The 25,754-nt window shown below is 31.0% G+C and overlaps 1 protein-coding gene across 1 annotated transcript in view; it reads left to right on the forward strand.

Moving 5' to 3' along the window:
- LOC144250993 (kelch-like protein 1) overlaps window positions 1-25,754 on the forward strand; it is a 380,194-nt gene that overhangs the window by 128,795 nt on the left and 225,645 nt on the right. The window contains exon 3 of the mRNA XM_077794136.1: window positions 10,148-10,284. Within this exon, the coding sequence (XP_077650262.1) occupies window positions 10,148-10,284 (137 nt within the window). The remainder of the gene's footprint in view (window positions 1-10,147; window positions 10,285-25,754) is intronic.

Raw genomic sequence — 25,754 nt, forward strand, 5'->3', positions numbered from 1 at the left:
CTGTGAAGACTATTTGACACTGAATAAATCATCTAGGTCATGTAGGGTCTAACCTTTCTATAATATACTATTTATGTTTATTTTTAAAATAGTATTATGAAATTGAATTATCCTTTGCAAGAGAGTAATTATTCTTCATTGCTGTTGAGAAAAATAGTCAGTGTTGAAATATGTGCAATATATATGTGTGTGTATGTGTGTGTGTGTGTATGTGTGTGTGTGTGTGTGTGTATTTCGGCTTAAGGAGACAAGGGGCCTATAATCAACTCAAAAGAGTAATACATAAAATGTTTATTTTAAAAGAAAGACACAGAGTCTCTGGTCTATTGACTAGGTCTTTGATCCACTTTGAGTTTTTTAGACGGTAAGAGATGACAGTTAAATTTCATTCTGCTACATATTGGATTTCCTCATGTACAGCCATAAGACTTGGATCCTAATTAGAATAAGACATACTCCATGTTTACATAAATATGTCAAAATATACTTTACTGTCATGTATTTAAAATAAAGAACAAATAGAAAAAAAGAAAGAAAATTGCCATTCCCAAAAAAGAGCAGAGACATAATTCATATTACCTAGTCATATTTTATTAGACATAACTTGATATTTTCTTTTTCATTAGAGCCATTTATAAGCATTATGTTGTGTGGTTGTTCTTTATGCATAATATTTCACATTGTTTTCAAAATAGACTGAGGCATGTTAAGTTTATTTGAACAGACAACATTTTACCAATCAGAGCCTCGCCAAAGTGTTGGAAGGAAAATTTTCCTAAGGTGTTCCTGGAAACAAGAAGAGAAGGAATGAACTGGTTAAGGCCTAGTTACAGATCAGTTGGTAGCAAATAATTACTCTGACTTGGGCTTTGCTTATGTGGCAATCCAGAATGTTGGATCCATTTCAGCCTGATAGTCTAATGTCTTCCCAACTAAATTTTTAGACAACATTATGGTTATAATTTTATCAATATATTATAAATAATTGGCATCCTTAGAATTATAAGTTAAATAAATACTAACAAATATATGTAAAGTATTTGTGGGAAAACTACAAATAGCAAGTCCTGTTTTGAATAACTGTAGATATATTATACTGCCTTGCTTATACATTTGCACAATGAAAATTGTAACTAATGTAAAACTAGCCATTGGCTTAAAGCAAATAATTATCACGAGTAGAAAACAAATGGATTTTAAAAGTTTCCCATATTTTGATTAATATAGCCAAGTGTTATCTTAGGGCAAATTATATATGGTATTATAATCACTAGCACTAGAAAATGTGTGCTTGAAATATAATAATATCAAATAATGTAAAAATACATAATTTGTCTTAAGGTCCACTGCTCTTTCAGAAAGACATCACAAATTAATATAAGCAGTCAACAAATATTCATTCATAAATATTATACATATTTGATTTATATTAATTATCACATAATTCAAAACTTTGAAATAAATTTCTATTTAACAAATTATCCTATTATAGGACTCCCCATTATTAAACACTTTGTTCATGTGCTGATTATGTTGTATATGAATTTATAACTTTATTTAGGTCACAACTTTCAATTCATTTATAAAATATCATGTCTATGTTGTTATATTAATATGTCACTAGTATTGTTTTTAAATAGGTAAGGTCTGAAATAATAATAACTGGCCTTGGTTAGGCAACACAGTAATATATTTTTTTGCAAGGAAAGCAATCAAAATTTTGAATTCATTCATGATCTTCATCTCCATAGAAATCCTAAGATAAATATAGATTTCTCACATGTAGCCAAGTATAATTGATTATTGACAAGTGAACCAAACATTTGCATGTAATGTCTGAATAGCAAATATAGTGGATTTTTAAATACATGGACTACCTGTAATCAGGAATGTCAGAGGATGAAAATTAGAAATATCAAATCAATATTAACATTTACACACTGAAATTTCCAATAGTTTGAAAACTAAGGAGTTTGTATATCCTTGTGTGATATAATATACAGGTAAATACTGAAATAAGTATAATTCAATGTGAAATTTTTACCCACCTTTAGCCATTATTAAGAGTAACTATATTGAGTAGACATAAATGTACAAATCTTTACATAGCTAACATATTCTGAGTTGGGAATCATATTATTTATAATGTTCATGGAAACTGTGGAAGAATATACAGGTTTATTCTGGAGAATGGGACCCATGCAGCAGGATAAAGGATAGGTTATCTTATTTTTCAAAAAAAGGAAAAATATATATTAAAAGAACCCCTTTTTTGTGTGTGTGAGGGGGGGAGATACCAGGTACTTGACCAGTGAGCAACATTCCCAGCCCTATTTTGTATTTTATTAAAGAGACAGGATCTCACTGAATTGCTTAGCACTTCACTTTTGCTGACGCTGGCTTTGAACACATGATACTCCTGCCCCAGCCTCCTGAACAGCTGGGATTACAGGCATGCGCCTCTGTATCTGGCCAGTTGAACTCTTTTGAACAATCATACAATAAATTTATGATCAAACGAAAACTTAAATGGAGAAGAAAATTATTATATTTGATGGTGATGAGAAGAATGCTCTTTTATAAACAAAACACTGAGCCTTTTACATGTATTGTATTCTATTTTCACATAGTTGATAATCTATATAATTTCAAGAATATAGTTATTATTTTAATATGCTTTTGTTCATAAGAAAACCTTAATGTATTATTAGGATTACTTTGTACTTTAAAAGAAAGAAAATGTAACAGATTAAATAACCTGCTGGTTATGGTGGCACACACCTATAATACCAGTGGCTCAGAAGACCGAGGCAGGAGCATCATGAGTTCAAAACCAGCCTTAGCAACTTAGTGATGACCTAAGCAATTCAGTGAGAACCTATTTCTAAATAAAATACAAAAAAGAGCTGGGGATGTGGCTCAGTGGTTAAGCGCCCCTGGGTTCAATCCTGGGTAAAAAAATCATAAACATAATCATAATCATAATAAATAAATTAATGAATTAAATAACTTGGACCCTCTTTCACAGAAAGAATCAAAAATTGAATCAAATCTACATAACTTCAAACACAGATCTTTAATTTTTCTGCTACACTATCAAAATAAGTTTCAAAACAGATACTTTTCCATGAAAATCAGGACTTCTCTGGTATCTGAGTTTAAGGAAAAAAGAAAAGAAAGAACCAGAGTAAATGAAAAGCAAGAATTTTTCTTAGAGATTCTTTAGGCTTCCTTATAAAGTATTAGTGTTAATGGTACTTAGTAATTTATTTTCTGAAGGCTAAAATGGTAGAATATTAATACTTTTGTGAGAGGTAAAATTCATTTCTTATCAAAGAGTAAGAAAACCATTATTGTTCAAAACTATTAGAAACATTTGGAAAAAGAATTAATTGTATTTTAGGCATATACTGTTTCCTTTACCAAGGCATAATTATTTGATCTATGCTATATGAAAGTATATTTATTTTTTCAATAAAGCACTTTTGACCTAGAATCTTCAGTGATATATTTACCCAGTGGAGAAATGAAAATATGTCATTTGGTTCTGTTTTAAAATATCTCATAAATAAAAGATACTTGAGAAAGCCTGAGGGACAATTTTTAATCAAGAATATATGAAAAATCAGAACACACAATATAGTTAATACCTTAGTTGAAAAAAATTGTCTTGTAAAATAACTGCTCTATAGTATAATAAACAGTATAACACAATGTGCTAAAAATGTGTTATTTTATTGGTTACAAAGGCAGTAACCTGCCCAATATGAATGGAGAATGAAAGTGACAAGTTCATGTTTTGGTTCAAGCACAATATTTCCTAGAACTCAACAAAATAAGGAAAATTAGTGATTTGATCCTAAAAGACAAATAGTCTTGTGTATGAAGTTTCTTTAGTATTTTGTTTACATATTTATTTATAAAGTTAAATTATTTTAACCTTTTTAGTGAGACAGTGAAACAAAATTATACAATTATTAGGGCACTATGCAATGTTTTAATACATGTATAGATTATGTATTATTTAAGTGAAGTTAAACATAACGGTCTCCTCAATCATTTATCATTTATTTATGATGAAAGCATTCAAAATTCTCTCCTTTAGCTTTATTGAGATATACAGTACATATTTTTTAAGCATAAACACCCTATGGTCCAATAGCATATTATAACTTTTTATTCCTAACTGTAACTTAGTACCCATTGGTCAAACTCTTTTCACTCTACCCTTCCCATTTTAATGTTATTTATAATACCATAATATAATGGAAATAGTGTGGCTAAAAAATAGTAACTGAGATGGTTTATTTTATAGCACTTAAACTATATTAAATGCAATAAAAAGAAATTACTTTCATAAGTAACTGAGATATTAATGCCCTGGAGCAGGATAGTAGTATTGCTTTTCTGTGCTGATGGAATTTTTTGATAGAAAAGAAATAAGTAATTTCTTCCATTTTATTAAATATAATAACCTTCTAAATCTCTCACTCAACTGTACAATTTGTAATAACTTTGTACCTCAGGAAAATAAACTGATTATTGTTTCTGTCATATTTGCATCTCTGTGACCAATAGATATGAAAATAGCTTAAAGGGCACTGCAGAGGAAATCAGCTCAGTACACAACAACCAGGAAGCAGAGACAGAGCTCCATTCATCAGGGACAAAACATAAACTCCAAAGTCATCTCCCCAGTGAACTACTTCTCCTGGTTACGCCCTACCTGCCTACAGTTACTGCCCAGTTAGTCCACATCAGTGGATTAACACACTGAATAGGTGACAATACTCATAATCACTTTGCCTCTGAACTGTCTTATGCATGAGCTTTTTGGAGACACCTCACATCTAAACTGTAACAATTAAAGAAGCTGAAGTTGTTTAAAATGTTATTTTCCCCTGTCATCTGGAAAACCATTTAATGTCATCTTATGCATACTGTTGACTTTGGGCAAAGTATGAAGCATCTTTCTTTGTACTGATCAAGACAAACATTTTTCTAACATGTATTAGCATTGGTCTCTTCCCTGTTTGCATAGGGATTATAAAACATGATGCTTTTCCTCATGGAGTTTCCAATATACTTAAGTAGTTAAGAAAAACCTATCAAATAATTGTGGAAATTACTCTAGTTGCCAATAACTGGAAATTAAAATATATGGTTCTGATGTCAAATGTGAGATATAGTCAAATAAGAAAATAACAGCATGATAATGTGTTTTGAAAGATTTTTAGAACAATTGCTTTTGAGTTCAGCCTAGTGAAAAAGAACTGGTGTGTTATGTTAAATAGAGTACTGTGGAAAAATAGATAATTTGTATTTATGAAATTTAGTGAAAGTAAAATAGTCAATGTTGGAAACAGTGGGAACTTAAGCCATAAGGTGAGATGGAGATTATTAAGATAAACCCTGAAAATCAATAGGGAAGTTTGGATTGAAATACTAAGTATAATTAGAAGCTAATATAGATTCTTTAGGAGGGGAGTAACATAAATAAGTCAATAATAATATGATAATTACTATCATAATATTATATCATATTATAATATGTCATATAATAATTATAATATTATCATATTATGGTAACATGATAAAAATGATAATGCTTATTAATATGCCCAGTGTTGATTACAAACCAGGCTGTTTAAAGTACTTTACATGTGTCTTAAAGGAAAGGGAAACCCCGATTTTCCCCATATTTTCTTATAGTACAGAAAACTGTATCATGGAAAAATTAAAGAGTTTCACCCATTATCATATACAGTCAAAAACAGTGAAGATAGAATCTCAAATCAGGTAATCCAAGATAGAAAAGTAATGCTTTTAGCAATCACAGGAGATAGACTATCATAATTTTGAAAGATATCTTTGAAATATGGTGCAACTTTAACAAATGCATGAAAAGTAAGCCAAGCAGAAACAAGTCAATGATCTGTGAAGGTGTTTTAGTTAATCCAGGCATGAAATGAGGGCTCTAGGAATGTAAAGAGATGAACTGAGAAATATTTTGAAAAATAGTGTCATAAGTAAGTTTCCCTATTAATACACCCTGAGCCTGGAAGTCAGGTGTGCATGATTTATTTCTAGAGTGAGTGCCCTTAGAAGAAAGTGAAGGAGGAGAGGGCAGAGGAAGGAAAAAATTTAGAAAGGAGCCTTACTTCTTCTTCATTTCCCAGGCTCTGAAGCATGACTTGCTGCTGTTTGTCATACCCTGAAGCCAGGGGGCAACCCTTCATACTTTGGTTTTAGCAGTCCTTGCCTTTGAATCCACACAGAGGTTGAAAGCTGGGAAAGATTAAGTGAGAGGAGCAGAATCATGCTAACTTCCAAGGACTGGGACTGCTCTTGTTAAACCAAATACAGTTTTTCTGAAAAGAGGTGCCTTGTTGCTCTTAGGTACTAACATTATTACCCCTGGAGATGTGGCTCTGCCTCCTAAGGAGAGCAACAGCAAACCCTACAAAAAGAAAAATGGGTTTTGTGTCACATTTGACATATGCAATAAAGTAGAAGGAAACATAATGCTAATTTCCTAATTTCTGTTCTGGATGTTGGATATGTTGGCAGTGTGCCATTTAAAAACAGGAAAATGTAAACAAAAGAAATAAAGATTTGAGTTTAGTTTAGACAGGTTAAATGCCTAATGAGCAATTTCTACAGGTATCTGACATACAAAGTTAGATTTAAAACTACGATAGCACCAATTATTACGATGCTTAAGAATGATTCAGTGACATTGAATGTTAAGGCAAAGTACAGAGGCCTGAAAAGTACCTATGATAATGAAAGGGTCAAGTAGTAAAAGCAGAGAGAAGTCATTGAATCAGAGGTAAGCTGAGATAAGAAGTCTGTACTGCTTTAGCCTAAAACTGATTTTATTAAAGATTGGGAAGTCAACAATGTCAAACATCACAAAAATTGAGATGGAACTTAGCAATGTTTAATAGATTTGTAAGGAAATAAATTTGCAGTGACTTCAATAAGAGATTTTCCAAAGTTTTGCATTAATACACTCAATTATGCAGTTTTTGCTTCTGCTTCTCTTGCACTGATGGAAGCCAAATATGTACATATAAAGATATTAATTTTTGTTGTGCATTAAGTCCTTCTTCTAAAATCTAATTCAAAGCTTATGTGTCACTAAATCTAAATGCAGTCTAAATTTTTCTGCATTTCTATTACTGAGTTAGCAGTATTTTATACGTCACAGAAGACGGGGAATATTTATGTAATGATTTAAAATTAAATTGCATAGGTCACACAATATTTTGCTCTATAGGATGTCTCATTCCCACAGATGTGGATTTTGTGTGTTATAATTGAACTGGTTAACTTTATGTTCATGTACTTCTTACACCTGGAAAGATACTTATTCCATTTTTTCGTAGTTTATGTGTGTGTCATATAAGATTATATTTAGTGTTTTAGACAAAGCTGATCACTTGACAGTGATTTATCTAACTGGCATGTAATATATATTTGAAGATATCTGTGGTTGAATTATTCTGTCAAACTTTGAGAATGTAAAGAATTGGCATGTTAGTAAACAATAAATAGGGAACTGATTATTTAAGTATTTCCAGTGTGTTGCCATTCTAGGCACTAATATTAACATATATAAAATCATAAGTTCCAAAAGGAGCTTCTTAAATGCATAAATTTTATACCTAGAAATTTTGTTTACTTAAAAGAAGAAATGTACTTTTTTGTTTAAATTAAATTTTACCAGGCCCCTTCACTTATATTATACAAAAGATAAGTATTTAAAACACATAAAACTGCAACATAAGTAATTAGAAAAAAATTTCCTACTAAAATATCATGAAATCTTACAGATATTGACATTTCTTCTTTTACATCATTTAGAGTATTCTTAGGGGAAAAAGGAAAACTAAAGAAAAGCATTTAGTTTATTGTTGCTTTACTTGCAGAGGTAGGCATCTTATTTAGTTCATTTGACACATCTGAATTAGTTTTGAATTTAAATTTAAATTCTAGAACAACAGAAGTTCCTGATCTATGGTCTGCTCTTCTTCCAGGAAATCCTTAAACTACGTTCATACAGAAAAATAAATAGGAATTTCTACACTTTTTATGTTAAGAGCAAATATATGTATATATATATATATATATATATATATATATATATATATATATATATAATATCCTCCAATTGCAGTCCACCATCATATTCTTTTTGTTTTCGCTTTTCTTTTATTATCAGTCATTGAATGATCTTTTGCTGATAATCCTCAAAATTTTCTGAATTTACTCTACCCTACTCTTAAAAAAGGAAGTTTTTGAGTTGCTAACTCTAACAACTGTGAAGAATACAACTCTTAACCATGTTCTTTTTCCCCTGTTTTTATTTTTCCCTTTATAAGTAAAGCTGTATTATCAAGAGTTTTCCAATCTGTACAAAATTTGTATTTCCATTTAGGATGGAAAATGTACATGGGAACTCTTTATTTCCACTAAAGCAACAATTAATCACCAGAAAATCCAAATAATTATAGTTTTCTTTAAACAATAAAAAAACTGTGACTATGCCAACAACAACCAAAACAATCAAAAGATTTCTTATATAAAAAATATAGAAACTAAAATTATGATCTATTTTTAGCTTCTAATATTTAGAGGGAGGATGGAACAATGCCTGTTATACAATTAAAATTGGCAGTACATGAATAAAACTTGTTAAGAGAAAAACCAATTGATGAAAATTGACCTAGAAATGACCTGGCTGTTAAAACGATCAGAAAAGTGCATAAAAGTAACTAAAAAAGAATGATTTAAATATTTACAGGAAAATGGCTATAATAAATAAAGCAAAGAGAAATAATAAATGAGATTTTAGAAAATTCAAGTCACTAGAAAGCACAGAGCATGAAAGGCATTCTCTTTGTTGAGACAGAAATATAATTTAAGTCCTAGAATGAATCAGAAAGTATATTGTGCTAAAACTTGAGGATTTCTTTGCAGAACAGTTTTAAATTTGATAAAAGACAATCTACCCACTGCTCTAGGAAGCTCAGAAAATCATAAGCAGAGTAAACACTAAATAACCCCTACTTTATGCATATTATCATGAAAGATCTTAAAACTAAGAGGAAAAAATTAAATATTTAGAAATGGGGAACATATTACATCACAAAAAAATAAATGATAAGAACAAAAAAAGCTAACTTTTATTGGAACCAAACTAGTATAGACACTAGGAAATTTTTCTTTACTATAGCTTGTAGTTCTGGGCTAGATTTCATTTCCCTAAAAATATTTTTAGTGGTATTTGCAATATTTTTTGAAAGTTACTAGAATAAAAATAAAGTTACTAATATTAGAATGAAGATATTATGCACAAAGCCACTCAAACTGAAAAGTATATAGGAATTAACCAACACTATATAGTTCAATACTGGGAAAGATTTTATATTTGACAGTAAAATAGACAAGATATAGATGTTATGCTTTTGGATTGTTTGGTTTATATTTTAAAAATACCAGTGTGCCTCAGATGAAATTGGAAATATCAGTGATTTTTAAAATCAGAGTTTCATACTGATTATTGGGAAGAGCTTTAAAAACTTACTTTAGATACTTTGAAACTTCACTTATGAAAGAATCATGCTCCATTAATATTTAAATAAAAAGAAAACTAAATAGAAAAGATTGCCTTATTAATTATAAAGACATATAATCATAGTATTAAAAAAGTTTATTGTATTGGCACAAGTAGTTGGCCAAAAAATATAATAGAAAAATCAGAAACAATAAATATATATTCAGGACTTGAATTTGTGATGGAGGTGGCACCTTAATATAATGGAGAAAATAGAGTGGTTAAAAAGTGAATCAGTATGTAGAGAGAAATAAAACTTGATTTTTATCCAAAAGAATTAACAGCCTAAATGTGAAAGGAGAAACATATTTAGAACAATGGAAGAAAATATAGCAGAATGCTTTGTGACCAAAAGGTAGGGCAAGATTTCCCAAATCAGTTTTTAAAAGAACAACCCTGAGGCAATAAAAATACATTTGATTTATTGATTGATGATTGATTATGTGATCTGCAATACATTCTGATTAACACATTGTTTTCATGCTTTATGATCATGGCTTAAATTAGATCCTGTGACTCTTTCAGGCTCGTTCTGAGTTCAGTCTCTGACTATTTTGCTGCCATGTTTACGAGTGATGTTTGTGAAGCCAAGCAAGAGGAGATCAAGGTGGAAGGCATAGACCCCAATGCCCTCTGGGATCTTGTCCAATTTGCATATACAGGTAAGGGAAAACACTTGAAGCATCATATTGATGTTTTATACATTTTAGCTCATTTCCATTGAGTAAAGCTTTGAAAACATAAGAAAAATCTTTGCTTATATACTTTATTTTTCAGTTGAACATTTTCTAATGGGGTAAATTCAGACTACCTTTTTATTTGTTACTGAAATCAGAAATGATATGCCTATCTTCCACACAGGATTTAAATAGGCTGATATAAATAAACAAAAGAGTTGATGAAATGAACTTTTTATTTGTTCTAATTAGTAGTACATCACAGTAGAATGTGTTTTGACACATCATACATAAATGGAGTATAACTTCTCCTTCTTCTGATTGTATATGATGTAGAATCACACCAGTCATGTAATCATATATGCACATAGGGTAATAATGTCTGATTCATTCTGCTATCCTTCCTCTCTTTATCCTCCTTCCCTGCCTTCACTCCTCTCTATCTAACCCAAAGTACCTCTACTCTTCCCTAGCCCTGCCCAGCTTATTGTGAATTGCCATCTGGATACTAGAGAAAACATTCAGCCTTTAGTTTTTTGGGGGATTGGCTTATGTCACTTATGATAATAGTCTCCAGCTCCATCCATTTACAATTTACTGGTAAATACATCATTTCATTCTTATTTAAGGCTGAGTAATATTCATATATGTATATATAATATATCACACTTTCTTTATCCATTTGTCTGTTTAAGGTCACTTAGGTTTGTTCCATAGTTTAGCTATTGTGAGTTCATCTGCTACAGTCATGTAGCCGTGCCACTGTAGTATGCTGTTTTTAAGTCCTTTGGGTATATGACTAGGAGTGGGATAGCTGGGTCAAATGGTGGTTCCATTCCATGTTTTCTGAGGAATCTACATATTGCTTTCCATAATGTTTGCACCAATTTGCAGCCCCACCAACAATGTATTTTTTTCTACATCCTCCCCAACATTTTTTGTAATTGTGTTCTTGATAATTGCCATGGATTGAAATTTTGAGAGAAGCAGGGAGCATAATTAATTGTTAGATAATAAGAATGTATGTCCATACTTGCTTAGAGTATTAGGGTGGGAAAGAGATTCTAAATGTCTTTCCCTTTGGAAATGATGGTTTCAAAGAGCATTTATACTTGTAGTATATTATATTAATATAAAAACTCTCACAGAACATTTAATAAAGACACGACAAACTTAGTTGAAAGAGACAATAAAGATACTTAGATTTGAGAACATGAATTTTTCAAATTTTATTCCCCTGATTGACTACATCAATGTATTTTATTGGTTGCAAACTAATTATATTCAATGCATTCAAATAATTTTGCCAACTTAGTAAACATTTGTTGGATGATATTTAATGTAGAAGTATTAGCTGTATCTCAGGAGAACGACCTAACACATAAGTCATTTCTTTGGTCTCCAGAAGCTCACAGTCAAAGTAAAGAGATAATTTAGATTAGGGGAAAATATGATATAATGCCAAATGTTGAGGAAGTTAGAAGGCATGAAATATGCTGTCTGGAACATTATCAAGACTTGGATTAGTTAAAAAAATCATAATAACTCTTCAAGTTTAATAAGAGATGGGGAGACAATCAAATACCATGAGAGAAGCAATGACAGTGTAAATTGATGATTTGTTTGTTTTTAGAATTGTCATGTGTTCATTCTGCCTGAATTCTTCATTAGAAAAGAAAGGCAGGATACAGTCTGATTATCAATGCAGCAGGGCCCTTGATGGCATTGTGAAGATAAGATAAAGGAGCCAAATGTCTATATAACTAGCAGGAATCTGTCCTCATTGAGAATTTGGCTTATAATGGAGAGTACTTTGCTAACATTAATATAATTATCAGTAAATGAAGACTCTTGGAACAAAGAAGATGCATAATTCTTTGAGTTCAGAATATCAAAGCACAAATGCCATGAAAGACTTAGTTGTCATCTGGCCCCATAATTTTGAAATAATATTTTGACAAAGTAAAAAGTTGTAGAAGGCAAAGTTAAACAGGTAAGCAAGACATTTTTTCAAAGCTGTTGCAATAAGCAAGAGAAATAACAAATCAATCTCTGATTTACTCTGGTGAAACAAAGAGAGAGAGGATTTTTAAGTTCTAGATTCAAAGTAAGAACTCTGATAATTTATGTTTGCTTTAATTGATTTTACAAAAGGAAAAGTAAACTTTCACATTTCTTTGTGATGGGGTTAATTTCAAAACTAGCAGCAATATTTTCCTAAATTCCTTCCGCCCCACAGAAACTGAAGAATTGATCTCCCCTGAGGTTTACATTATAAAGATATATATATCTTTATAATATATATATATATATATATATATATATATATATATATATAATATATATCACTTTTAATTCCTTGAGAAAAACATCATTGGGCTATAAAACAGACAAAAGGCTTTTTAACACATATCTCAAAGGAGTAGAGAAAAATTTATAATTCTAATTTTTCTAAAGTAAATGCTCTAATAAAAGTCAAGGCCAAAAGTCAGGAAAAACTCTGTGTAAGTTTAGGATAACTGAGGGGACTGCTAAGTCCTTCTCAATTTAATTTCAATTTGCTTACAACTTTGAAAAGTAGTATAAAAGAGTATTTGCTTCTGAACTAAGCTGGTAGCAAACATTATCACATTAAATTTTCTTAGACCTGGAACACTCATGAAGCTAACCTTTTATGGATCCTTCCAGCAACATAGGCACAGATCTAACACCCAGTCTCCATGCCCTGGCAGTCTTAGAATTCTTGTGTGCAAAACTAGGTCAAAAAAACACTCAGCATCCTGTTACACAGGGTTGGAAAATGTTTCAAAGCTTCCTGCTGAATGAATGACCCAGATTTGGCTCTGCTTTGCAGAGGACAAACAGGATATAAAGCTGCCTCTCAGCTGCCACTGCCACTTTGACCTTTGTTCCTGTACACATCTATCTCTGGTGGTTAATAAATTTCTAATTATGAGTTTGCAGAAATGTGATAGATAAGCAAATAATTTATGTGGTATTTTAGGGAAAATTGTAGCTGTGAAAATGTATACCTTTTTTTTACATGTAATATAAAAATCATAAGAAGGGATGAAGTGAACAATTATATAAAAAGAGAAGAATAGAGGGTATCTGCATATGTGACTAGTCAGCAAATTAGCTGATCTGGAAGACTTAGCTTTGAAGAGGGCAAAAAATAAATATATCTCAGAAAGGGAGAGAAAAAAAGTAAATGAGCCAGAAGGTGAGTAAAGGATTAGCTATTTGAGAATATCTTCTTAATGTTTAAAATTATTGAGATTTTGGAGGAACTAAGAAGGATCAACTTGGTCTAGAATGGATAATAGCTATAGAAATAATGTGTCCAAAGAAGATGGCTCAGAGTGCTTTAAAATGATTTAAACAGATATTCTTTTTCCCATGGAATCTGGCAAATATAAGATTTGAAAGGACAATTTGAAGCTAAGCTATTTCATTCACTTAGAAATTAAAGAAAAATGAATAAAGTATCTTGAGATGAATTTTTGAATGATACAAGTTTCAGTGATTACAGAATTTAATAGTCTTTTATTTGGAGAAAGAAAGAGTAATCCTTAGAAGACATTTTTATAATAAAAATTTGTGTATACTAAGACATGGGGAACACCCAATTTTTTTAACTCTTTGATTTTCCTTGTTCAGAAAATGGCATGAAAAAAAAAAGGAGTCAAGAAATTGGAAGGTTTTAGTAAGAAATAAAGAAAACATTTAGTACTTCAATTTTGGGGGGGTTGTACAATACCAAGGAGTGATTGTAGTGGTGTAATAACTCCAAAATATAACAACATTTTAAAGAAAAATGGACAATAATTAAAATGTGAATATTTAGCAATATTTTAAATAAAAAATACTAAGTTCTTTGTTTTAGAGAAAATAAAAAAGTAAAATATTTTTGGATATATACAAAGTGATAAGTCAATGATAAGAAAATGGTGAGTACTTATTGAGATATGAGAATTGCTTCTTTGTCTAATAATGGCACCATTCAATTTTTCATGCATTATTATAATTCAGAAATGGAAAAGAAACAAATACTATATGCCCATTGTAGAAATAAATTTATATACAATTATGAGAGTCATAGCACTTTTCTAGTTATTACTTAGCTATACAACTTATTTCACATTTTTTTTCTTTTAAATGTTTTCCATTTGCTTTGATTTGCCATTTTCTAAAATCTGCTTGTGATCTTATCCATTTGTAGAGAGCAAAGGCTCGTATAAGCAATAATGTGTATTATTAGTAGGATTCTTCTACAGTTGATGTCTTTAATTTTAAGTTCAGAACTTATTTGTAATCCAGAGAATATGCAATTATAACATGGTATATCAGTTTTTCTAAATTAAATACTAATCCTATTAAAAACTTTGAGTTCATATTGCAGGAGGGTCATACTATATACTAGAAGAAAGTATAATAAAGTTGAAGTGAATAGAATGCAAATTAAAATGACATAAATCTTTAAGCTTAATTTAACACATCACTGAATTATTCAAGCTGAGTATAGTAAAAAAGCTGTATTTTTCCTCAAAAGTGGTAAAATCAATATATTTGGATCTCAGTCTCAGTAGTGCATTGTCCAAGGTAGTAAAAATAAAATTTTGAGCATTTTACAATACACAATAGAGCTTGTCTTCTGTAGTTGTAATCATTTATAAAGGAGACCCAGAATATTATTTACTTATAGTAGTGCCTTTCATTTGGTTTAATGGAGTCAAAGCTGTTCTGAGGTTATTCTATTGAAGATCCTTAAAAGCATAGAGTCAGAGAAGAAAAGAATAATTAGGCCTCACAGTTTTGCATCTTTCTACTTTCATCACCTATGAAGTTGGAGATGTATAGATGTATTCTATTTTGAACATCAGACATTTTACAGATAAATACTTATCTGTACTAGTTATGTGCGAAGCTAGAACCACCAAAAGTATTTTTAGAGTAACATATTGTATATTGTTAGTTTGCATTGATAAAATCATGTTGAGGCAAATCAGAATTTTTTATCTGTTTTTAATTAATAGGAGGACACATATTTGTTTTTCAGAACTCTATAAAATTCTTCATACACCCCAGTGAGTAAGGTAAAGGAACCTGACAAAGACAATGAGCATATTACAATGAAGGGCAGAACAAGAATTAAGTGGTATTTTCTCTACCATATTGCTTCCCTTTAGAGTGTTGGATACACAGGAGTTTATTGAATGTCATATGTTTATCTTGCTCTCAAAATAGTTTTAGGTAGCTTGAGTTGGCTGCTGTATTGCTACACAGTGGCTCATCCTAGGTTTGGTTTATCATTCCTCCCAATCTAATGTTTGTTTTGTTCAGACAGCAATGGTGCTCTATAATTTGAACACATTAATGTGTGTAATGGTCTTTGTCCTGCAAACAAGTTCTATTATATCACTACAATGTGCTATTTACTATATTGGGTTCTAGAAAGCAATATGCTGAATTACATGCATATATAAATTTTAATGAACTTTCAAATTTAACACTTAAAATAACTCTTGTTTTCTTTTGATATAAACATTCTTTTTAATATACAAAGCCTAGTTTTCTTCTCTAGAAAATGAACCAGAAGAGGGCTACTCTTCTGATTTTAAATGTGTATGCATACACCCATATTTGAATTGCAAGCCAAGCCAAAAATCTATGATCATGTTGTATAAAGAGAAGGAGAAGTATATTTGAAAAGATGCACTTTTCCACTATGTAGAAAGTTGCTGATAGAAATTTCTTCCTGTTTTATAGTTTATTTAATTTCTCCTATCCTGACATTCTTGGAAATATACTGTGTTCATTGATGGGTAAGGAATTAAGAGTTCTAACAAATGTGGGAGATGGAAATGCAAGGTTACTATCAAAGTGTCAGGTCCTGTAGAGAACTGATAAGGATACTGTTTAAATAAAGGAAGTTGTCCATCTAGTTGTGGTATTAAAAAGAGGACTAGAAAATTAAACTGCCAAATAGCAAACCTTTAATCACACTGAAGAGTTAACTTATTTGTGAAAAAAAAGGCTTGTATGTCACTGAAGTTAATTAAAGTCTTGGTACAATGCAAAGGAATTTTAAGATAGCTTCTGCTAACTGCTAGCCATTCGAATGAAATAAATAGTCACATATAGGCATTGAGATGTTTTATGTTCTTATTTAATATTAGAAAATATATATCAATATATTCAGCCTAGACTTTACCATCTAAACTCCCTTCAGAGTTTTTTATTATGATTAAAAGTAAATTATTGTTTCATTTTAATTCTAGTTTAATTCAAGTGACATGAATTATGCAAATACATTAGCAGAATATTAGTTTTAAACTTGGAGTTTTTACAAGATAGACAATTTTGTCCTCAATATAAGAAATTGAGCCTTCAAAGACTGGTTTTATGTATAATTATTATCCACTATTTTAAAACATTTAAGTAATTTTCACAAGATATTGAAATAACCTGTATATTTATTAAGAAAGAATAGAAAAATAAAAATGAATTGTATATTTCCATCATTTTCCTGCCTTTCCATTATTTTTGCAAATAACCTTGTTTGGTTGTGTTGTTTGTATATGTGCACACATGTAAAATTGAATGTTGATAAAACTAGTGTGAGTAAATTATTATATCAAAATAAATAATAAAGTATACTTATTTTGTGGATATTATCTACATTGTTGTTGTTGTTATTGAGCAGTTTATAGTGTGGGATTTAACAGGACTGTAAAAAAGCTATGTGTATCTTGTTATTGGCAAGCAACTGAATGAAGATTATGTATTTACCACAAAATAACTCATTCATATTTGATTTTTGAACTTCTAAGGAAAAATCTCTTAACATTTATTTCATAACCAATCTTGCTTTCTTAAAAAAGTTTTGATTTTACTTTATTGATGATCTCAGTCTTATAACTGCTTAAATGTTCCATGGCTTTGCATGCTAGAAGGTAAAAGTGGAAGCAGATGCCATGCTGTCATCTGTTCATTTTGCATGCTGTGTATTCTTCTGTATTAATCATATGCTTCACTATGTGTTCTCAGGATTATTTCACATTCATTCTAATTCCAAAGTGTCTATATACTTTATCATGTTGTACATCAGATACAGAATAGTATGTAGAATGTAAAATCATTTATCTTGCTTTACTTTGGCCTTCAACCATATTGTTATATAAACACAACTCGCTTTGAGAGCTCCATATGCATTCAGATTGTTAGAGATTTACTCTTTCTGACATGTACCTATTTCTTGCTTCCCATTAGGTATTTTGAATATCCCTTGGGCACCTATATTTTACTGTTAGGAGTCTTCATCCAATTATCTCTCAGCTTTAACATATGATGATAGCTGAAAGCTAAGAAGGTAACATATGAAGCAGCATATTTTGGGAACCAAAATATTGTAAAAAGGAGATTTATTTGATAAACTAACAACCAAAGTGTCTGTCAACACAGAAGCCACAGAAAAGAGACAGAGTGGGTAGAGTGGCCATATTAACAAGTAAGATAGTAGAGATCTAATGATCCCAACACATTGTCAGAAAATAAATGCCCAAACCTGCCAGATTTTTCTTTCTATGACACAAATACCCAAGTTAGTGCATAAAATATTTAAGCATGTCAAGATGGAAGTGCTTCACAGATAACTTTAATTCAACCTTGTTCCTTGGGATCATTGCCTACTTACTGTTGCTAAAGTTTGCCAGTAGAAATTGTATTCTCTTAGACTTATCCCTTTCTGTCTCACTTTTCTTTTCCCCATTAAAGTATCAAAGACTAGTAATGTTTTAATATCCATTTGAATAAGTCACCAGATTATAATTTTGGTATTATTTTCATTCTTTTTATTGATTTTTTTAAAAAGAATGACAGTGGAATACATTGCAATTCTTATTACACATATACAGCACAATTTTTCATACCTCTGTATATAAAATATGTTGACATCAATTAGTGTCTTCATGCACGTACTTTGGATAATGATGTCTATCACATTCTACCATCCTTGCTAATTCCAAGCCCTCTCCCTTTCCCTCCCACCCCTCTGCCATACCTAGAATTCATCTATTTCTCCCATGCTCCCCCTCCCTACCCCACTATGAGTTAGATTTCTGACATCAGAGAAAACATTCAGCATTTGTTTTTTGGGGATTGGCTAACTTCTCTTAGCATTATCTTCTCCAACCCCATCCATTTACCTGCAAATGCTATGATTTTATTCTCTTTTATTGCTGAGTAAAATTCCATTGTGTATATATGCCACATTTTTTGATCCATTCATCCACTGAAGTACATCTAGGTTGGTTCCACAGTTCAGCTATTGTGAATTGTGCTGCTATAAACATTGATGTGGCTGTGTCCCTGTAGTATGCTGTTTTTAACTTTTGGAGGTATAGACTGAGGAGAGCAATAGCTGGATCAAATGGTGGTTCCATTCCCAGATTTCCAAGAAATCTCCATACTGCTTTCCAAATTGGCTGCGCCAATTTGCAGTCCCACCAGCAATGTATGAGTGTACTTTTTCCTCCACATCTTCGCCAATACATATTGTTGTTTTTCTTCATAATAGCTGCCATTCTGACTGGAGCGAAATTATATCTTAGAGTAGTTTTAATTTGTATTTCTCTGATTGCTAGAGATGATGAGCTTTTTTTCATATATTTGTTGATTGATTAAATATTCTCTTCTGAGAATTGTCTGTTCAGGTCCTTGGCCAATTTGTTGATCAGGTTATTTGTTTGTTTGTTTGTTTGTTTGTTTGTTTGTTTGTTTTGGTGCTTAGCTTTTTGTGTTCTTTATATACCCTCGAGATTAGTGCACTATCTGATATGTGAGGCGTGAAAATTTGCTCCCAAGATGTAGGCTCTCTGTTCACCTCACAGATTGTTTCTTTTGCTGAGAAGAAAATTTTTAGTCGGATTCCATCCCATTTCTTGATTTTTGGTTTTAATTCTTGTGCTATAGGAGTCTTATTAAGGAAGTTGGGGCCTAGTCCCACATGATGAAGATTAGGGCCTACTTTTTCTTCTATTAGACACAGAGTCTCTGGTTCAATTCCTAGGTCTTTGACTCACTTTGAGTTGAGTTTTGTGCATGGTGAGAGATAGGGGTTTAATTTTATTTTGTTGCATATAGATTTCCAGTTTTCCCAGCACCATTTGTTGAACATGCCATCTTTTTTCCAATGCATGTTTTTGGCACCTTTGTGTAATATGAGATAATTGTAATTTTGTGGGTTAGTCTATGTGTCCTCTGTTCTATACCATTGGTTTACTAGTTTGTTTTGGTGCCAATACCATGCTGTTTTTGTTACTGTTACTCTGTAGTATAGTTCAATGTCTGGCATAGTGATGCCATCTGCTTCACTCTTCCTGCTTAGGATTGCTTTAGCTTTTCTGGGTCTCTTATTTTTCCAGATGAAAATCATGATTGCTTTTTCTATTTTTATAAGGAATGCCATTGGGATTTTGACTGGAATTGCATTAAATTTGTATAGTGCTTTTAGCAGTATGGTCATTTTGATAATATTAATTACCACAAACAAATCAAGATACTACATCATTAGAATCATTGACAGCCACAGCAGAAAAATGACAGAGAAAAAGTTCAGGATATACATGGTTAAAATGTTCTATGAACTCAAGGAAGCTATAAGAGAGCAAATACAAGCAGTGAAAAATCACTGTGACAAGGAGCTCCATAAACAAATAGAAGAAGCAAAAGGTCACCTCAACAGGGAAATAGAGGTTCTAAAACAAACAAACAAACAGAAATCCTTGAAATTAAAGAAACAATAATCCAAATTAAAAGCTTAAATGAAAGCATCAGCAACAGAGTAGACCACTTGGAAGACAGGACATCAGACAATAAAGGTAAAATATATAATTTTGAAAAGAACATAGTCCACACAGTGATAATGGTAAGAAACCACAAGCAGAACATTCAAGAAATATGGGATAGCATAAAAAGACCAAATTTAAGAGTATTCAGAGTATTCAGAGATATTTTGAATATTTCTAGGACACCATGTGATGTACTTCACACATCTTCACTATTATGCCAAAAGTGGATGCAATAATGAGTCACAAAACTATTGCTTCTATTGAAATGATTCAAATTCAAATCATCCTGTCCATATACAAAAGGCAATAATAATTCCATGAATTGAACAAAAGAATATTTAAATCTGAAAATCAAACACAGTTAGGTACAAAGTAAATTACATTTAAAGTAAATTACATTTGTATACTGACCTTAAGGAGTGTATATTCTGCACAAAATTGGTTAATGTAATGGCCAAATAAACATATCTCTGCTAGATCTGGTGGACAAATTGACACCTTACATTACTTAAATTAGAGGCCTTAGAACTTCTATAACCATGAGCTAATTCCTTTTACTTACAAACAAAATTTCTTTGAGCATTGCATGACAAACCATTTTATGTTAAACACTGTAGAAAGTACTAAGAGTAGAAAAATATTTATGCATTTGACTAAGTCTACAGTTATAATATATAACATACTAAAGATGAGGGCATAGTTTATTGCTAAAAGTCAAGGAAGTTTAATACCAGTGAATGGATGTGGGTCAAGGGTTGATTGAATGAAATCAATAGTTTTGTTCAAAAACCAATTTTCTATTTTCTTCAAAGGATAGAAATATAAGGAATACACATATAACACAATTTTAAGTAAGTTAGAATTTCTGAATTTGTTTCTGACCTTATTCCCAGTGAATTTTCAAAGGGACAGGGTTTGCAGGTAAAAATGTAAAATGGTAGCTTTTCCTGTCAGAGCTACTTTTTTATTGATTCTTGTATAAGTTTCTTTGGCCTTTGGAACAGTGGGCCCTTACACTTTGAGATGTATTTAATACTGAAAAAAATATTAAATCGCCCTTTCTGGTGACTGGAAAACATGTAAGACATTATTTAGACCAATGATGTCGGAACCGCCCTCCGACAAAGGTTTGGGAAATGCAGGAGACCAGCTGGTGCTTCCCTTATCTAAGCGAGAGGGTGAGTGTCAGGACCCCAGCCAGCCACCCAGCCTGGCCAAGAATCACACCAAGTCAGGAGTTGAGTCAACCGTGAAGGTGCAGCAATCTCAACTTTATTTGTCAGGGACAAGGTTATATAGTGATAGGAGGGGGTAAGAAGAGACAGTAGCGAGAACCAATAAGAAGCATTTACATCACTATCACTAGGGGCCTAGGCAGATTTCAGGTTAAAACATTAGGTGAGGCTCAAATCAAAAGCCTGCGTGCGCCAATCCAGCCAGGTCACCTATATGGAAATGCTCTGGAAGAATCCATGAGGCCACCTCAGCCAACACCCAATAATGGCCAAAGTCCCAAAGGAGGTAAAAGGTTCCAACAAATGAGATATATAATTTGTAGAATTTTATATATAGACCTTGAATTTTGTATCTTAAATCTAGATTGCTATAAGTTTTAGAAGGCAACCAGGATTTTCTTGTTGAGGAGAGGGAGAAAACACCAGAGTTCCAATAATGTAGCAAATGCTGACAATAAGGAATAATTTATATTTGTAAGAGTCTCAGTAAAAATTGATTGCAATAAAAATCTATGTTTTTGGCGACTGTTAAAAATATATGTAAGCCTAAGAAAGATTATCAAGTAATGTAAACCTCTGAACTTTCCTTACTCTTTTGATACACTTTTTCTGAAAATCCAATGAATTTGTTGATACTATATAAATATATTACTGAATAAGTAAATAAATGATGTAGGATAGAAAAATTTCCCTTGCAAAATAATTTCAAATCATTCTGTGTTTATCTTACCCTCAGAAGACAGATACAACTTCTTACTCCTTAGGCATGAGCTGTGCATAGATTTTCTTTCAGACAGCACAGAAGGTAAAGGCTGGAAAGAGCAGTATTAGTGGAGATGCATGACAGACACTACATTGCCTAGTGATCAAAATAAATATCAACAGCAAAACATCATGTTGGTAGTGTTTTCTTGATAGGATGTAATGAGAGCAAAAATTCATAATCCCAGTCTAATTATAATCAGAAAACTCTCAATGGAAGGACATTCTACAAAATAATGAACCAATACACTTCCAAATCATCAGTCACTAAGTCTAATATAACTGTCACAGTCAAGAGATGTCAAAGAAAACATGAATAAAGGATTTGCAGTATCCTGAATGGTAACATACCACAGGAAAAAAAAAAGGACATTAATTTGAAAAAAAATGTGAGGAAATGTGAGTAAAGTAAGGACTTAACTAATAATGTAACAGTATTTGTTCATTGATAAAATATATGTTCCATGCTAATGTAAGATATTAATTATAAGTGAGATCAGGTTTATGTCAGGTGAAAAAAATCTGTGTAATTACTTTGAAATTTTCTTTGAAATCTACAAGTATTCTAAATTAAAGATATACTTTTAAAATCCCTCTGTGTTTCTTAAAATACCAATTTTGAAGGTTTAGTTTCATGAAAATCAATGAGATTACTTTTTTATTGCTGTTGATAGTAAGGGAGGAAGACAGATAGATAGCATTTAATTTATTTTGTGAATTTTATAGGCAATTTTTGCAGTTATTTGGTAAAATACACATTTTAAATATAATGCCTTTGGTAATATACATCTTTCAATATAACTGATTTTTAACCATATATATGTATGCATTTAATTTATAATTTCATAAATTGTTACTAGAGGGTCACTTACATAATAAATATTAGAACAGTGAAAATCATATACTTATATAAATATCCACTCTTTCCTTCTCATTCTGTTTTACACAGTTTTATTTCAATATAGTATACATTTAAATGCATTGTCTTGTAGAAAATCAAGAGTTTAAGTCTATATCCATTTGGAATATTTAATAGCTTTACCATTTACTTAGGATAAGTGAAGATGATTCTAGCATTCCTTGGTGATACCTATCTGAAAGCCATTCCCTCTTTAATCTGTTCTGTTGAATCAGAGGATAATGACTAATTCTAACCAATCAAAACCAGATATTTGCATTTTCATCCATGCCTCTCAACTTAGTTAGGTACAGTCACATTACACAATCTTCCCAGGGCAGCATGGACAAAAAAACTTCTGGGGAAATTTTAGTAAATATTTCTTTCATTGATTATTAAGGAATAGTTCCTTTTCTGATTCATGTTTTCCTGTCTGAATCAGAAACCTGAAACTCTGGTGATCATGAGGGAAATTAAGAAGTTACTTGAAAATAAGGCTATTTCCTCATAAGTACTGACATTTTCAATTAATTAACTCTGAAGACATATTTTTTTGAAAATAATTTCTAAAAGTTTTTTTGTTACTAAAGTCAGAGCCTTCTTAGGTTTCATCTAAGTATTAGTTATTTTCAAGCTGATTTTCTGTGTACCTGAGTGAAAACAGGTAGATTCACTCTCTTAATCTATTTGTGAATATTATGCCTTAAAAGTTAACTTTGAATGGAAGCATAGAATTACTCTTTTTTTTTCACTTTTTAGTTAACTTTTAAGTCAAATACTTGGCAGACTTGTGCCTTTTTACCATCAAATCAGTCAGAGAAATGGCCAGGTTTTAGATGTAAAGAAATATATCATGCATGAAGTAGCTCAATTTGTGAACATTCAGGCTCTAAACTCAATGATTATCCCATTTGTGCTTTCTGCTTTCACAGAGGTGTCTTTCACTGGCTATATTCTAAGTTTAAAAAAATAGAACATTTTTAACTCTTCAAGACAGACAATGGTTATAAGCCCCAAATTAACCACCAAAATCACCAATAAGTACTTTAAAACTTAAATATAAAAATTATTGTACATATGAGTATAGACAATAATGTTCAAAAAGCTAGAAAAAATAACTTTGAATGTTTTATAAGTCATTTATAATGAAATGATAAATATTTGGTGAGCTAGATATGTTTAACATAATTATTATACAAGATATACATATATATAAATGTCATCAGTACTCCATATATAGTACACTTTTTATGTGTTTATCTTAAAAATTAATCTTGACAATAAAAGTTAAACTGCAAAATGTGGTATGTAAAAATTTATAAAGAGTTCTTTTTTATGAAAAAATATGGGAAAGTGCTTTGCTAAAATTCTGTGTAAATTATTATGAATTTCAGTGCTAGTATAGTATTCGAATTTGGGCTGAGTAATTGTTTGATTTTGAAAACAAATATATTAAATATTCTACAGCTTATAACATTAGAACATCATCCATTAATATTTTTTCAAGTATTGATCTACAAAGGTAAAGACACACATAGAAACATGCATATACTCAAATACACATGTCATTTTGTATGTTAGGCTTACATTTGTACAACTATTTAAGCAATATAGTTACCTTGTGTTTAAAATGGTATAGCATATGTAACTTGCCATGATTACAATTTATAGATATTACAAAATTTAAGAAAATTTAATGCATAACTCATAACTTATCTAAACTTTAACATATTAGTATGTGTTTGAATTCAGACTTTCAGAAAACATTTATAGCTAAATATAAATTTAAATCATTCTATTAAAGGTATTTGTAAAATACATTTGAATATTCTTTTTAAAATTTTATTGTTGAATAATTGATATGCAATAAGTCTCATATAACATAAGGTGTATAGTTTGGTAAGTTTGACATATATATGCTCATGAAATCATCAACATAATCTAAGTAGTGAATATACTATCACTCCCCAAATTTTCTCATGTCTTTTTTGCATCTATCTTGTTGCTTTTTTTATTCTTACCTCATACATAGGCACTAATGAACTAACTAATTTCTGTCACAATAGATTTCTTTGGATTTTCAAGAATTTTAATTAGGTAAAATTATAGTCTCTGTACTCTTTATGAAGAGACTTTCTTTTGCTGGACATAATTATTTAGCACTTTGCATGATGAGCTATGATGTTGCATCCCTCAAAATTTCTTTCTGTTTTATGAAAGGAAAATGATATGCTGTGAAGTATACCATGGAATAGATAGACACCAATTGCTTATCTAACAACCTGTCAATAAACATTTGGATTATTTCCAATCATTGGTCATTATAAAAATCTATAGATAAAGAGTGTATATCCATACACTCTCTTCAGTTTTCATAAGCAAATAGATAGGAGCAGAATGGCTGAGTCAGATGAGGTAAAAGTAGTTTCCAAAGCAATTGTGCAATTTTACATTCCCAGTAGAGTTTCTCATAGAGGCTTAGTGTCTCTCATTGTGTTTTTAATGTGAATTCCCTAAAACAATAGTGATAGTCAGCAGCTTTCATTCATACACCCACTTTTGTGACAACATTGTTTAAATCATTTGCCCCATATTAAGTTTTCTCTAATGAAGTTTGAGAGTACTTTGTATTTTCTGGCTCTAATGGTTTATCGGATATAAGATTTGTAAACATTTCTCCAGTCTGGTTCACCTTTTGTTTCTGTAGTA

This window comes from Urocitellus parryii, chromosome Y (genome assembly GCF_045843805.1).
Source record: "Urocitellus parryii isolate mUroPar1 chromosome Y, mUroPar1.hap1, whole genome shotgun sequence".
Lineage (NCBI taxonomy): Eukaryota > Metazoa > Chordata > Mammalia > Rodentia > Sciuridae > Urocitellus > Urocitellus parryii.